General features: G+C 39.2%; 1 protein-coding gene across 2 annotated transcripts; it reads left to right on the top strand.

The window, feature by feature from the left end:
- Positions 1–2,350: 2,350 nt before the first annotated feature.
- Positions 2,351–12,317, top strand: LOC124002168 (tumor necrosis factor alpha-induced protein 2-like). Of its 2 annotated transcripts, none has more exons than XM_046309495.1 (12): positions 2,351–2,554; positions 7,479–7,694; positions 7,949–8,600; positions 8,699–8,810; positions 9,197–9,319; positions 9,452–9,546; positions 9,679–9,774; positions 9,870–9,996; positions 10,139–10,264; positions 10,398–10,553; positions 10,711–10,832; positions 11,057–12,317. In XM_046309495.1, exons 1-12 carry the CDS (start codon positions 2,521–2,523, stop codon positions 11,202–11,204), a joined length of 2,007 nt encoding a protein of 668 aa, XP_046165451.1. In that variant the 5' UTR covers positions 2,351–2,520; the 3' UTR covers positions 11,205–12,317. The 2 variants fall into 2 exon arrangements, with proteins under 2 accessions (XP_046165451.1, XP_046165452.1); XM_046309496.1 differs by lacking the exon at positions 2,351–2,554 and adding an exon at positions 6,692–6,974.
- Positions 12,318–13,575: the final 1,258 nt, after the last annotated feature.

Below are 13,575 nucleotides of genomic sequence, written 5' to 3'. Positions count from 1 at the left end.
TGTCTTGGAGGATTACCTTTGTTCTTGTGGAATTCCTTTTGAGGTTGTGGAGTTACATGTTTTCCTGAAGAACTTCACTTTTTACTTCATTAAATACACCGTCTCAAGTACTGCTGTGTCTGCCTCATCTTCTGGGTTCTGCCGACTATTCGTAGCTCAGTTGGTTAAGTGACTGTTTCTCACTCCGGAGACCCGGGTTCGTAACCGGGTCCTGACACTCTGCGCTTTTAACGGACCTCTGAGACTATCACAGTGCAGGTGCATTTATACGGAGACTTGATTACACACAGGTGGATTGTATTTATCATCATTAGTCATTTAGGTCAACATTGGATCATTCAGAGATCCTCACTGAACTTCTGGAGAGAGTTTGCTGCACTGAAAGTAAAGGGGCTGAATAATTTTGCACGCCCAATTTTTCAGTTTTTGATTTGTTAAAAAAGTTTAAAAATCCAATAAATGTCATTCCACTTCATGATTGTGTCCCACTTGTTGTTGATTCTAAACAAAAAAATACAGTTTTATATCTTTATGTTTGACGCCTCAAATGTGGCAAAAGGTCGCAAAGTTCAAGGGGGCCGAAATACTTTCGCAAGGCACTGTAGCTCAAGAATTAGTGCAAGTCTTTCCAACTCTGCTCTCTTCAAACTACATCTAGCACATTGGCAGATAAGGGCCATGTGAGAATCTCTGGTAATTTAACCTATTTCTTAAATTATTTTTGCGCATTTGAAATTGCCTATAGGGTGCAAAATTGCTGGGATCATGGCTGGCAAGTGAACTGCATCACATATGCCTAAAATAACATTGCAGGACAGAGGTTGGGTTTGGGACCAGTTCTAGCGGTAGCGGGTGGGAGTCGGACAGAAAGCCAGCTGGTGCAGGCGAGAGCTGGAGGAAGAAATTGGTCTGGTGCAAACCTCTACTGTGCACCATGATAGTAAAGCCTGTAACGTTAGAGCTGTTTATTTCTGTTAGTGTGAAAATAAGGGAATTAGCTAGGGAAACAGACAGATCAATAATGTTACATTGACATACTGACTAATACAACCCACATTGATATTCTGATGTTTTTTCAGTGCAATCTTCAATCATTTGGCCGATGGTTTCATTGTTTGAGTCAGGTCTAGTTAGATTGAGGCAAAAATAATAGCTAATGTAAGCCAACTTTTGGCCAGCTATCTCTCTATCAATTGGCAAAAGCTTGCCAAGTTAATTTACTTCTGAAACATGACAAAACAAAGGCTACAAAACATGTCCATACAAACAACTGCTGTTTAATGTAGTAATAATAGCCACCTCATATCACTATCTGACAGATAACTAAAGGCTAGAGCTGACCTGGCTGTGGTAGCTACTCACTAGCGTAGCTTATTCATTCACCTCAGTCGAGGGGATGAAACATTAGCTAACATCACATGTCAGTTACAATACTAGCTCAGCACTGTGAATAAACACAAGTTTCATTTTTTCCTGTTAAGTTAAACAGCAGTTACCTTGCCAGCTACATCAGTCAACTAAAAAGTAGCCAGTTTCTGTTCCTTTCACAACTCAGGGAAAGAGCGTAACACGTAATCATCACGTAACTATGCTCAACTCTCCCATGTTGGTCCAGCCAACCTTCCAGAAGCTTTGCCTTCACACAGCCTGTCAGCCCGCTCTGTGGTGTCCAAGTGGTCCTAAATCCAGTCGGATAAACACTCCAAACAGCTTAACCGACCGCTTGGAGGTGTCCATATGGTCCTGAAGCACACCATTACCTCTTTCATGATAAAACTGGAGGTAACAATGCAATTTCAGAGTGTGGGGGAGACATGCTCCCCCCGTCCCCAGTGAAAGTTGCACCCCTGATGTTCAGTGTTGAAAAACTTTACCATTGACGAAAGTGAAAGTACAGCTATTTCCGGGCTACTTTGATGCATTCCGTTGCAGATATTATCTAGCCTATCGTTTTTTTTAAGGGGGACAGTCCTGTTTTTGTGTAGTGAGGTTTTGAAATATAACATTTTGAGAATTAAACCACAAAACAAATGCAGTCTTATCCATTTGTTAGTTAAGTGAAAACTTTAGTTTCCTTCCTTTGTACTCATGTGTGTCAGCTTATTAATTATATTGTAGCTATAATGACAAGTAAATGTGTCATGAAGGTAATCATTATGTTGTACATAATTTTTTTATTTTAAGTCAATACATATTTGCCTGTTTATCATGTGAGATGCATGCAGGTCAACCCAGCACATGGTAGGATTGGGAAATATGTTTGAGACTGTTGAGACATGCTCTATGAAAACAAACCCCAAAGCATCAGATCACAGAAGCCAGCTACACCTACAGGAAAACCCATATCGTCATATGAGGAAGGAAGCAATGTTGCTAAAGAACAGCTCAACCGTCTTATAAAAGACAGCTCAGTATCCTCCTGAGGTATCTATTTCTAAGCAACATTCAGTTCAACTGGACCACATGCAGGGGAGGTAGAACACTTGACCCATCATTAATATCAGCGCACACTGTGGAAGAATGAAGTTATTTCGAGGGTTGAGGGATGAAGCAGGTAAGGAATGATCATTTCTCAAGTATAGAACTCAATGACATCGCATAGCGGAAAAATACATCTAACAATTAAGCTTTCACTTCTTTAGTAGTTATTATTGACATAGCTATGCAATAGTCTATCTGTTTAAAACAGGTGATAAATTACATAGCCTCAAAGTGTTTTATGGCCGATTTAATCAAATCCGCTTTAGCCAACATCCACATAGCTGATGTTTTAACTGTGTTGGAGGTGAAACTGCGTTAAGGCAGTCAAATCCACAAGCTCTCCCCGCATTATCCCTAAAATCGAAATTGCCATTGGCTGCACGGAATTGGATTAAGAGAAATCCCATGCAGCCTTGTTTACAAGTACGAACACTGAAATGTGAGATGTCATCTCACCTCGATTAGGCTGATATAAATCCTCATTATTTTGTTTAACATTTTTTAATTTGAGCATAATTACTGTATTTCTATATAACCTACACTTTCTCATTCTGGACTTCTACAAAAGTGGGATAGGTGTCACATTCTGACCTTTATTTCCTTTGTTTTGTCATTATTTAGTACGGTCAGGGCATGAGTTGGGGTGGGCAGTCTAAGTTTGTTTTTCTATGATTTGGGGATTTCTATGTTTCGGCCTAGTATGGTTCTCAATCAGAGGCAGGTGTCATTAGTTGTCTCTGATTGAGAATCATACTTAGGTAGCCTGGGTTTCACTGTTTGTTTGTGGGTGATTTGTCTATGTTAGTTGCTTGTGTCAGCACAGTTCTCATTATAGCTTCACGGTCGTTATTCGTTTATTGTTTTGTATAGTTTGTATTCAGTGTTCAGTGCTTTCTTTAATTCAAAAATCATCATGAACACATACCACGCTGCATTCTGGTCCGCTCCTTACGACGATCGTGACAATAGGTGTGACTGTGAGATATTTTTTAGGTGGTTTGACACTTTATTCAGGCAGTAATGAAATAAGGAGACAGGCAAATGCTAGAAACAGTGGGAAGGTTGGAAGCAGGCAATGATCCCTGTTCTCAGGTGGAAGGTTGCATGCACCACGTGCCTGGGAATGTTACCACTACACCAAGGCTCTACACAGGAAATAGTAATAATGGTTGATGGCAGTGGCTAACCAAATCAGTTTGCAAATTGCAAACATTTTGTATATTGTAATTTGGGTGAACTCTTTAAAATAGGGCTGGAAGAAAATCCTGCTTGCTCTCCAGGAGGGTTGGGAACCGCTAATCTATGTTTCCCAAGAGTTGAGTGTTTGAAAATGTTCTTGTTATAATAATACATTTCTCAATCACCAAACCTTCAGGACGAATGCAATGAATATCAATATTCAGGTGGTTTAGGCCTACTAGTTGAAGATCCTTGCCATCCTTTTACTCTACATAGACAAAATATGTGTTTATGAGTTGTGAGTGTTCCAATGCCTAGCATGTGCACAATACTCAAATGTCAGAAATTATATTTGGTTCCTGGAGAAATGCTTATTTGTATGACTTATTCAAAACTGTCCATGAATGGCTGCAAAAATACATAGCCTCATATTATTCATTTTCAAAGACAAGTAGAAATATGAGATTTTAAACATTACACTGGCACACTGATTACACTGGCATAATTGGGAAGAAGTGGAATAACAAAGTAAGTGTAACAGTAGAGTTCTTTCTGACAAGCACAGTAATTACCCTATATTTTAGCCAATTGTTAAGAATGACAATTGTTCCATGGACCAGACTAATTAAAGTAAATAGATAATAAAATCTCCTGAAAACAAGTTGTCATCTAAAACAGGCTATAGGCTACATGTGCACCACCAAGTCAGAACAATGGGCTAAATAGGCAAATTTTGTCATCAAAAGTTGTCATCGAATTCTGGTATTCACTGGATTTATGGTATTTTCAAGACAGCTGGGAACTCTGGGAAAAAAAAAGTTGAATCGTGGTAACGTCACATATCAATGCAAAAATAACATGCAAAAACAGGTGGGGTTCAAAATCCCCACCTGCCCTGAATGACGGGCTGCCACAGCGTCTTTTTACAGTTTTATAATCTCAGCAGAGAACGTTCTCTGGCTACGTTTCAAACTCATAAAAGACACACCCTCGTCTACTTACCCTCGTCTACTTACCCTCGCCTTATGCCCTTGGGGGAATCCCCGCGGCCATATTTGTCGTCGTTTCAAATTATTAGCCAAGCAAGGTTAAGTTTGCAACGTAAATTCCTCAGCCCTCGTTTTTAATTGTTCATCCACTAAGAAGAGTCAGACAAAACTTAAAACCTCAACGTCAATATGGTGGAGTCAACAACCAGCGTAAATCAAAACGAATATAAATCAGTTAGAAATGGTGCTACTAATGCACGTAAAGGTCATTGTTTTTGTTTGGTTAGTTTTTGAAAAATGTAGAAAACAAACATTTTCCTTCTTCAGAAGTTCCAGCTAGGCAGGCTAATGTTAGCTAACTTAATAATTTGCTAGCTATCAAATATATAACGTTAGTTAATATAAGTAGACATGCAATCATAATTGACAGATTTTTGTTGTTTTTTTCATATTTCTTTTGTCATTTGTATATTTTTAAAATTATTATTCTTGTTTTTTATTGCAAAAAAACCCCAGTATACATACAATAAGTATACAAACAGACAATTATAACATATGCTAGGGGCTACAAACAATTACAGATTATAGAAAGACTTTAAAAGATACACACATTGTTTTAACAGCTTTCTTATTAGAAGAATGTAGAATGGTCTTAATGTACTGCTCGAATTCCTTATAGACAACACGGAATTATGTTTTTTTTATTCGTGAATTTACATTTGTGAATATGACATTTTATACCATCCGCACAATTAGATTCATGAGGTAAAAATGTTTCTTTATCCTTATTATAGTTAAGGAAACTGAGCAGCACATTCTCCCATAAAACAACAAGACATCAAGAATATTAACAATTATAAATACTATGAATATCTTTCCATAATTTCTTTACATGTAGACAATGCCAAAATGAATGCAAAACTGTTTCTGGGTGCTTAACACAAAAAGTACAGTTAATGTTAATGTTAAGGGTAATATTTATGGATCATTCTGAAAGTGACCTCTTTGACCTTGTTATTAACAAGCAGGTATTTGTGTGGTAATAACTAGACTTTTTTTTCCAACAGATATTATTGACAAATGTATTCCAGTAAGTTGTGACATAAGGAATGGACAAAATATCCCTTTGAAATAAAGCACGTATAGATCTGTTGTTCTGAGGGAGCAAGGAGAAACACAGTTTTCCTATTGGAGAGTCAACTGGGTTAAGCAAGGGTAGGTCAAGAAGGTGATGTCTGGTTACATCTTTAAACAACAGAGTTACAAATAGAGTATCATCAAAGACTATGGCAAACTCTCTAGGTGTAACAGGGATATTGTAACGAGATAACAAATTCCTCATAATTGAGTAACAATCCTTCTGCATTGAAAAGTTGACTCACCAGCAGGATATGGTTATTGAACCAGTTCTTAAAAAATAAAGACTTGTTTCTATACCAAATATCCTTATTGTTCAAAATGAAATACCTATGCGGGGGAAAAGTATGTTTATATATTAACGACCACTCTAAGGATACTTGCCTATGAAAAGCAGATCATTTTGTAGGAATCTTATGAATGTTATAGTTACAAAGTTACATACAATTGAAGCCACCTAAATGGGAGAAGATTTAATGAGGGATGAAATTCCAAATTGAATTTGGATTCTTTTAAGAAATGTTTAGCCCAATTTATCTTAAAAGTAATATTCAGATTATTCAAAAAATTGAGATTTCTTTTGTGGAATCCCTCTGGCTGTTCTGCTTTTTGTGTTTCACATGTTACTGTTTAATACAAATAAAAGTGTAAACTCGTCAGACGTCAGGATCAGAAGTGTTCACTTAATTTGACGCTTGAGGGGAAGAGGGTGTGTTTTAAGTTTTTGGAATGCCGCCTTTCTCTCCATTCAGCGCCACTCTAATCTTGAGGGGCGTTTCTTTAAAACATGCAACCAATTATCTTGATCCCTTAGATATTTAGACCAATCATATTCTTCAATGAGTGGCGGTTGACAGTGGGTGGCAGGGCAGGACCATTATAGATGTTCCGCTCGTGATGTTAAATTGCAGGCGCATATATGCTCCGATTTCAGAATGAGTTGGAGCACAGTTGAAAAGTTAAGGCGCTGACTATATAATCGACTAATTACAAAAATAAATTCAGTACTTTTCAATGTGTAAAACGTGTGCGGTGTGAGCGTGAGAAGAGGGCCAATGCGTGTATTTCACGACCAATGCGTGAGAGTTGGCAACTCTGGTTCTACGCTATACAAGTAAAGTGGTCAGTCCTGTCGGGAGAGTAGAGCTATTCCTTTCGGTTCACACTTATTTTTCTATCAGGCTTAAGGTATGTCTATACGGAATGCTTTCTTTTACACATACTGAACGTTTGCTTATGATCTCAAAATTCTAATTAACAAAATATACATAGCAATGATATCTGCAGAATATATATCTTATCATTTACCCACTTTTTTAGGGTAACGTTAGATAAAGATATTGCCAGATAAAAAGGCCTTACATTTTTAAATATTGTAGCGAATTTGGGGGTTAGCCACGACCAAGACCCAATCCTGTTCAGCGACTGTCAAACTAACACCTTAATCAAATCAAATAGTATTGGTCACATACACATTTTTAGCAGTAGCGAAATGCTTAACCGTTTATACTAAACGGTCCAAACTGATGAGTTCGCCATGTGTTGTGTTAATGTCGCTGCCATATTTAACAGCGCAGCAGATTGAATACCATCAGTTTATTGCACATTGTGTCTGTAAAACACCCCCATCGGCATGCCACCTCTGATGATAATGCAGTAAGTGTCCATCTGTCTCTGACTGTCTCTCTATAGTGATGAGGACCCTAAGGACTAGAAACACAGTCTTGGGAACAGGATCCACGGAGCCAAACTCTTCAGTGGAACACAGTGGAAAGACAACATCAGCTGGAAGAAAGTTTAAACCTTTAACATTGCCCCGGATCCTAAGACGGAATTCCAAGAGTAACACCAACATCACGGCTCCAGATGTCCCCAACACATCCAGTGTTATTACTGCCCCTCTCGAGGGTGAGTAAACACTGCAATGAGTTCTACCTTTTATCTGTCATTGCATCGTATTTTCAAATGATTCCTTTCTTGTCAAAGGTTATCAAAATCCCTGTGGAATTTACATTTCCCTTATGACTGATTCATTTGTTTATATAACATCTGTAGATGGTTAGTATCACCGATATCATACAGTACATTCATATGCAAATGTTTTATGGCATATAGTTTAGACACTGTAAACACTACACAGTCTTTGTTGTCTTTCCCCTCAGAGTTGTTGACGTTTGAGCAGAACCTTGAGAGAAATTGCCTGTCTGCTGCTGGCCAACAGCTGATTGAGAGAGAGGAGCGTCTATATGGACAGATCTCAGAAGAGGTGGTTCAGTCGACCACAGAGTGGGAGAAGGAGGAAGAGCAGTTCACCAGAGATCACAAAGCCCTCCTCAGCCAAATAGACCTGGTTGTAAAGAGTTCTCTCAGTCCAGATGAAGACAGTCTTGAGGCTCTGAAGTCTGCAGTGAAAGCTATCCTACAGGAGGAGGAGCAGGATAGGCGATGGCTGAAGCAGGTGGGTAAACAGCCTGCCTGGAGGCCCAGTGAGTGTAGACGTCACCACGACACTGTCCTCCAGAGCCTGGTGGAGGAGCGTATGGACAATGCCGAATTGCCTCCTGAAGAGAGCAACAAGCTACGCTCCTCCCTGCAGAGGGATATCTGTGGGAAGGGCAGGCGGGTGCAGGAGGACCTGCTGAGGGTGGTGACGGATGTGAAGGACTGCTACCCAGAGGACATGGATATCTGCAACTTCTATGGAAAGATGTATCACCAAGCCTTCAGCGCAGCGATGAGGAATATTGAAGAGTATGGGCTGGGCATGGATGACTGCTCTTACCTCCTGTATTGGGTGAATGTTGCCTACCCAGAGTGAGTGATGTCTTGTTTGTGTTTGGTTATTAAAAGACTATATAATGAGGTTAGGAAATGTGACTGACTAGCATAGTAACTCCTGGTTTTTCTCTTAGAATTCTACAAAATCCGGAACTGACCAAGGTGATTAACCCTGAAATGTTAGGAAAGCTGTTGACTGAAGAGTTGACAACACCATTGGAGAATCAATGTCTTACTCACAAAGAGGTAAATATGATTTCAATTCAAATGTGTCCTGCAAACTGGACCACAGCTTTCGGACCCATGTGTTTATGTTTTTGTACAGCAAAAGATTAGGGGCTCTATTCAGTCTGTATCGCTGAAGCATTACAGATTGTGCGATAGAAATGTGAAGGTAATATCTGATTGAGCCGACATACGCAGCGTTTATCATGAATAAAGTCTTCACTAACGCAAGAACATTGCCTTTAAATTTCAATCATGCATTAACGCTGAACTTCCGCAATATGGTTTAAATAGAGCCCTTTTTCTATGTTATATTTTAGGTTATAGATAGCACTGTTTTTTCTAAGAGTGCAGAGATAAATGTTTCCCTTGTTAGATGAATTGTTTTGTTGATGCCTTGTTTTCAGACAGAGGTGCAGACATTGATCAACAAAGTTCTGATGGTGGAGGAGCAAGCCTGGATGGAGGGGTCTGTGCCTGAGCTCAGAGACGACTGTTACTTTAGCCCCTTGGCCATCGACGTGATTCAGGTAGACATTATATAGGACATATTTGGCATCCTCATGCCTTTATTGCTCTAACTATTCAGTTAGTCACAAATTAGGTTGTTGATTTTAACAGGGATTAATTTAATACATTTTTTTATTTCACTGTCCCTTTAGTTTATTAATGCTGCAGTGAAATCGATAGAGACAGTTTTGGGAGCCATGTCCAAAGTCCAGATAATTGTGTGCCTATTGAAGGACTTCTTGAATAGGTACTACAGTATACACTTTTTGCAGGAAATAATTGCATGACCTGAAGTTACAATGCATTTTATTGTATTCTACTCCAAATACTATAAAATTATGATTATCTATTACTAATATACCAAATTACACACTTGCAGCTATAAGAAATTCCAGGAGAAAGTTCTCAAGGGAAGCAACAATGGAAACAGCAGAACTGTGATTATGGCCAATCTTGCCTGTGTTGAACAATTTAGGTATGTTTTACTTTTCTTTTCAGTTTTTTATATCCAAATTGATTGGACCACGATGACATCTAGTCATCTAATTTGATGTCTATGATTCCACACAGGGACTATATTGTAAACAAAGCCGATATCTTCCCGGTGGATGTAAAGGAATGCTGTCTGTCCATAGTAGCTGAAATGAAAAACATTGGCTACACATTTTTAACAAGCCCTATACACAAGGATCTCAAGGTATAGTTGACTTACACAATTCATCTCTCTTTAATTTTGAGTCTGAGTGAAGTAATATAAAGTGTAATGTACCAACTAGCCTGTCCTTGCTCTTAATTCAGTTCTGATCTATTGTCTATCTGCCCTCGCCACATACACACAGTCTCAGTACAGAGATCTGGGGACGCCTGTCTGGTTGGAGAAGAAGAAACAGGTGTTTGAGATGCTGTTTGAAGGAATTCACAAACACACCCAGGATCTTAAGGGCTTGACTGACTCCTGTCATCAGGTAAATGTATTAACAGATTGATTGAGAGATGGAATGGCCAATTTCCTGGTTGAGTGGTAGGTTGGTTAATTGATAGATTGAGAAATCAAATGGTTGGTTGGTTGATTGATTAATCGGTCGAATGGTTATACAGGAGCTGCTGAGCCAGCTGCACTTGGAGGTGACAGTGGAGTATGTGAGGAGGCTACTGAAGAGGAAGATCAAGCTGAGAGACAAAGAGATGCAGGAGCAGGCAGCCAGGTCGGTGTGTGAGGATGGCCAGAGACTACACAAACTGTTCACTGAAGCGGTGAGAATACACACACACACACACACACACACACACACACACACACACACACACACACACACACACACACACACACACACACACACACACACACACACACACACACACACACACACACACACACACAGGAGATCATATTGTGTTTGTGTTGTCACAGGGTTCCAGGGAGGAGTGGCTAAGTGACATCCTTCCCAAGATTGCTGAAGTGCTGAAACTCCAAGACATTTCCGCCATACAGCTGGAGATAGTGACTCTGAGTCAAGCTTACCCTGATCTCAGGTTAAACTTTCATACTTGTTATTCACATAACTGTTGTTAGACAATACTGTAGCTATGGGATTTTGTATGTTCTTTGCATATTCTAATGCTGATTGCTTAACAGTTCCTTTTATAATGCTAAATTCAGTTACAGTGCCTTGCACAAAGCCAATAACACACGGCAGATGATGCTGTGTTTGCGTTGAACACCCAGTGAGCTCAACCTTTTCCACTTTGACCCACAGTGAATTCCAGGTGTCCGCCCTGCTTAGCCTCAAATCCAACCTTTCTGCCTCTGCCGTGAGGAGGGTAAACAAGACCCTCCTGGACAACCAGGACACCACCAGCTCCCAGGATGTCCCATCTTTTTTCTCCAAGGTACAGGTCAAATGAGTGTTGAATACTCTTAATGGGTCACGTCTGCAATGCTCTTGTAAGGAAAGTACCCTAAAGAGGGGACTAGCGTGGTTCTGGTTCCGGTTCTGACTGAAATGTTCGCTTATAAATCGTTCTGTGGACACCATAGATTGAAATAGCATGCATTCAGCGATAGCCCTAGATTTCACGGACTCTGGACTATATATCTTCCACCTGTATACCTCAGGCTGTGAAATCTGACATCACTTGAAGCTGGGATGTCCTGCCTACCATTTCATTGACTCTTCCAACTCTCCATCAACTCATGGCTGAATGCTACGTCACTGCCGTTGACAAAGCACATGCCTGCAATCCTTAGATCCTAGCGTAGCAGGAGAGAATGGTTTCATCAAAGTCATTAACAATAATTCAGATTCAGATTTTAAATAAATGTTTTTTCTGTTTGCCATAGACATAGACAGACAAGATTAATATGAGAAGAATGGCCAGTTCATAATGAGTAGAGAATATGCACATTTTCTCTAACATGAAACGTGTATTTTACAGTTCTAAGGAAGTTGACATTTTATAGTTAGTCGTTTTAGAATTTGATTGTACTATATTTAGAAAGCATATCCGTCATTTCAAGCCTCATTCATACATTGGTGTAGAATAGCAAATGCATCATAAAATATTTAATATGTGTATCATATTTGTACTGTGTACTTTGAGCGTGTGTCCTCAAAAGTGACTACACCTCAGCAATATTTTTTTTTAAATACCAGAAAGGTGGGATTTTAATCTTTCTTGGAGTATTCTGCATTACAAATGATTGTTTATTGCCATCTCATTATAAATAATTACTTGTGGGTACATAGATTATAATTTAGATGACATTTTCCCTTGAACCACATTAACAGTCTTGTCGTTTACAGGATAGGCATGCCAATTCTTCCAGGTTAATGTCCCTATATCCCCTGGAAGACTGTCAGTTTTGATAATATAGGTTGTGATAAGGATTTAAGGGAAACACCATTCTTTGATATCCCCTGGGATACCATTGAGGAAGCATGTTGTGTATGGGACTGTCCAATGAAAAATATCAAATAAATACCATCCTAGGTCTCTAATGGGGCCATCCAAAACGCATTCAAATTGACTTGCTGATTACTGTATGTGTTGTGAATTACTGTACATTTTGGAATTTACAATATCCGAGTACTACTCTCACAACCCAAAAAGACTGTTAGGGGATTTCCCTTCTCAGCGGAAGCACAATCACTGATAGCCTTACTGCCGTTGTCTCCATCTACAGGGCACTATTGGTTCTAAGTCTTTCCATTAGGCATTTCTGATGAGGATTAAAACACTTGACCTGAAAATGAAAAACTTTGGGCAGTTTTAATTCCAATTTTTCTTAAGAGTAAATAATAACTTGCCATATAGTACCTCTTTAAAAAGTTGACAAAGACATGTAAACAGAGCTCCAAATATTGTGCAGTAGAGTGAGAACTTGATGGTCATGTTGTTTAGAATGGGGATTGTTATTGTCCTCTACATGAGACTTCCCAGTTCCCACACTCAGCAGCAAAAGAAGCAGCCATACCAGGCTGCAGACCTTGTTTGGGACAGGAAATGGAGTACACTTCCTGGCTTGCATCCATAACTTCCCAGGTCTGTCTCTGTGACAGTCCTCCCTTCCAATGCAGCAGGGTAGGCAGGTGCTCCATAGTACTACAACAGAGGTAAACATGTATCATTACATAATATTGGAGATATCAAGCCTGTACTCAAGCTATTCCCTATGGAGTAAATTAGTCAGTGCTGTGGATCATACAAACTTTGGACACCCTGTGGCATCCTCATCTGTGTGAAGTGGGGCTGTTTAACTTTGTACTTTTGCTTCTTCACGATTTTATGTTGTATTTTGCATGTTGAATTATTTATGTAATAAAAAGAGCAATTCATTACATGTATTACAGTGTAGTTGACATTTCTCAATTTCTCCTTCATGGATTCAACAATTATGTGGTTATTTAGTATTTTCTGCCTTACTCAAGGATTTCCCTTCAATTGGTTAGTCAATGATTCCAAGTCATTTTTACCAGTCTGTCAATTAAAATGGAAAGTATACACTCTAAGCACTTGACTAGCCAACCATGATTTATTTTGTGTATCAGTTCCAGGTAAACACTCACTTTACCAGTAAGTTACACTACCGGTCCAAAGTTTTAGAACACCTACTCATTCAAGGGTTTTTCTTTATTTTTGCTATTTTCCACATTGTAGAATAATAGGCCAGTTCATCTGATGCAGCACTCCATCACTCTCCTTCTTGGTAAAATAGCCCTTATACAGCCTGGAGGTGTATTGGGTCATTGTCCTGTTGAAAAAAACAAATTCTAGT

This window comes from Oncorhynchus gorbuscha, linkage group LG17, assembly GCF_021184085.1.
Source record: "Oncorhynchus gorbuscha isolate QuinsamMale2020 ecotype Even-year linkage group LG17, OgorEven_v1.0, whole genome shotgun sequence".
Lineage (NCBI taxonomy): Eukaryota > Metazoa > Chordata > Actinopteri > Salmoniformes > Salmonidae > Oncorhynchus > Oncorhynchus gorbuscha.
Note: the sequence above shows the minus strand (reverse complement) of the source record. Positions and strands in the feature narration are given on the sequence as shown.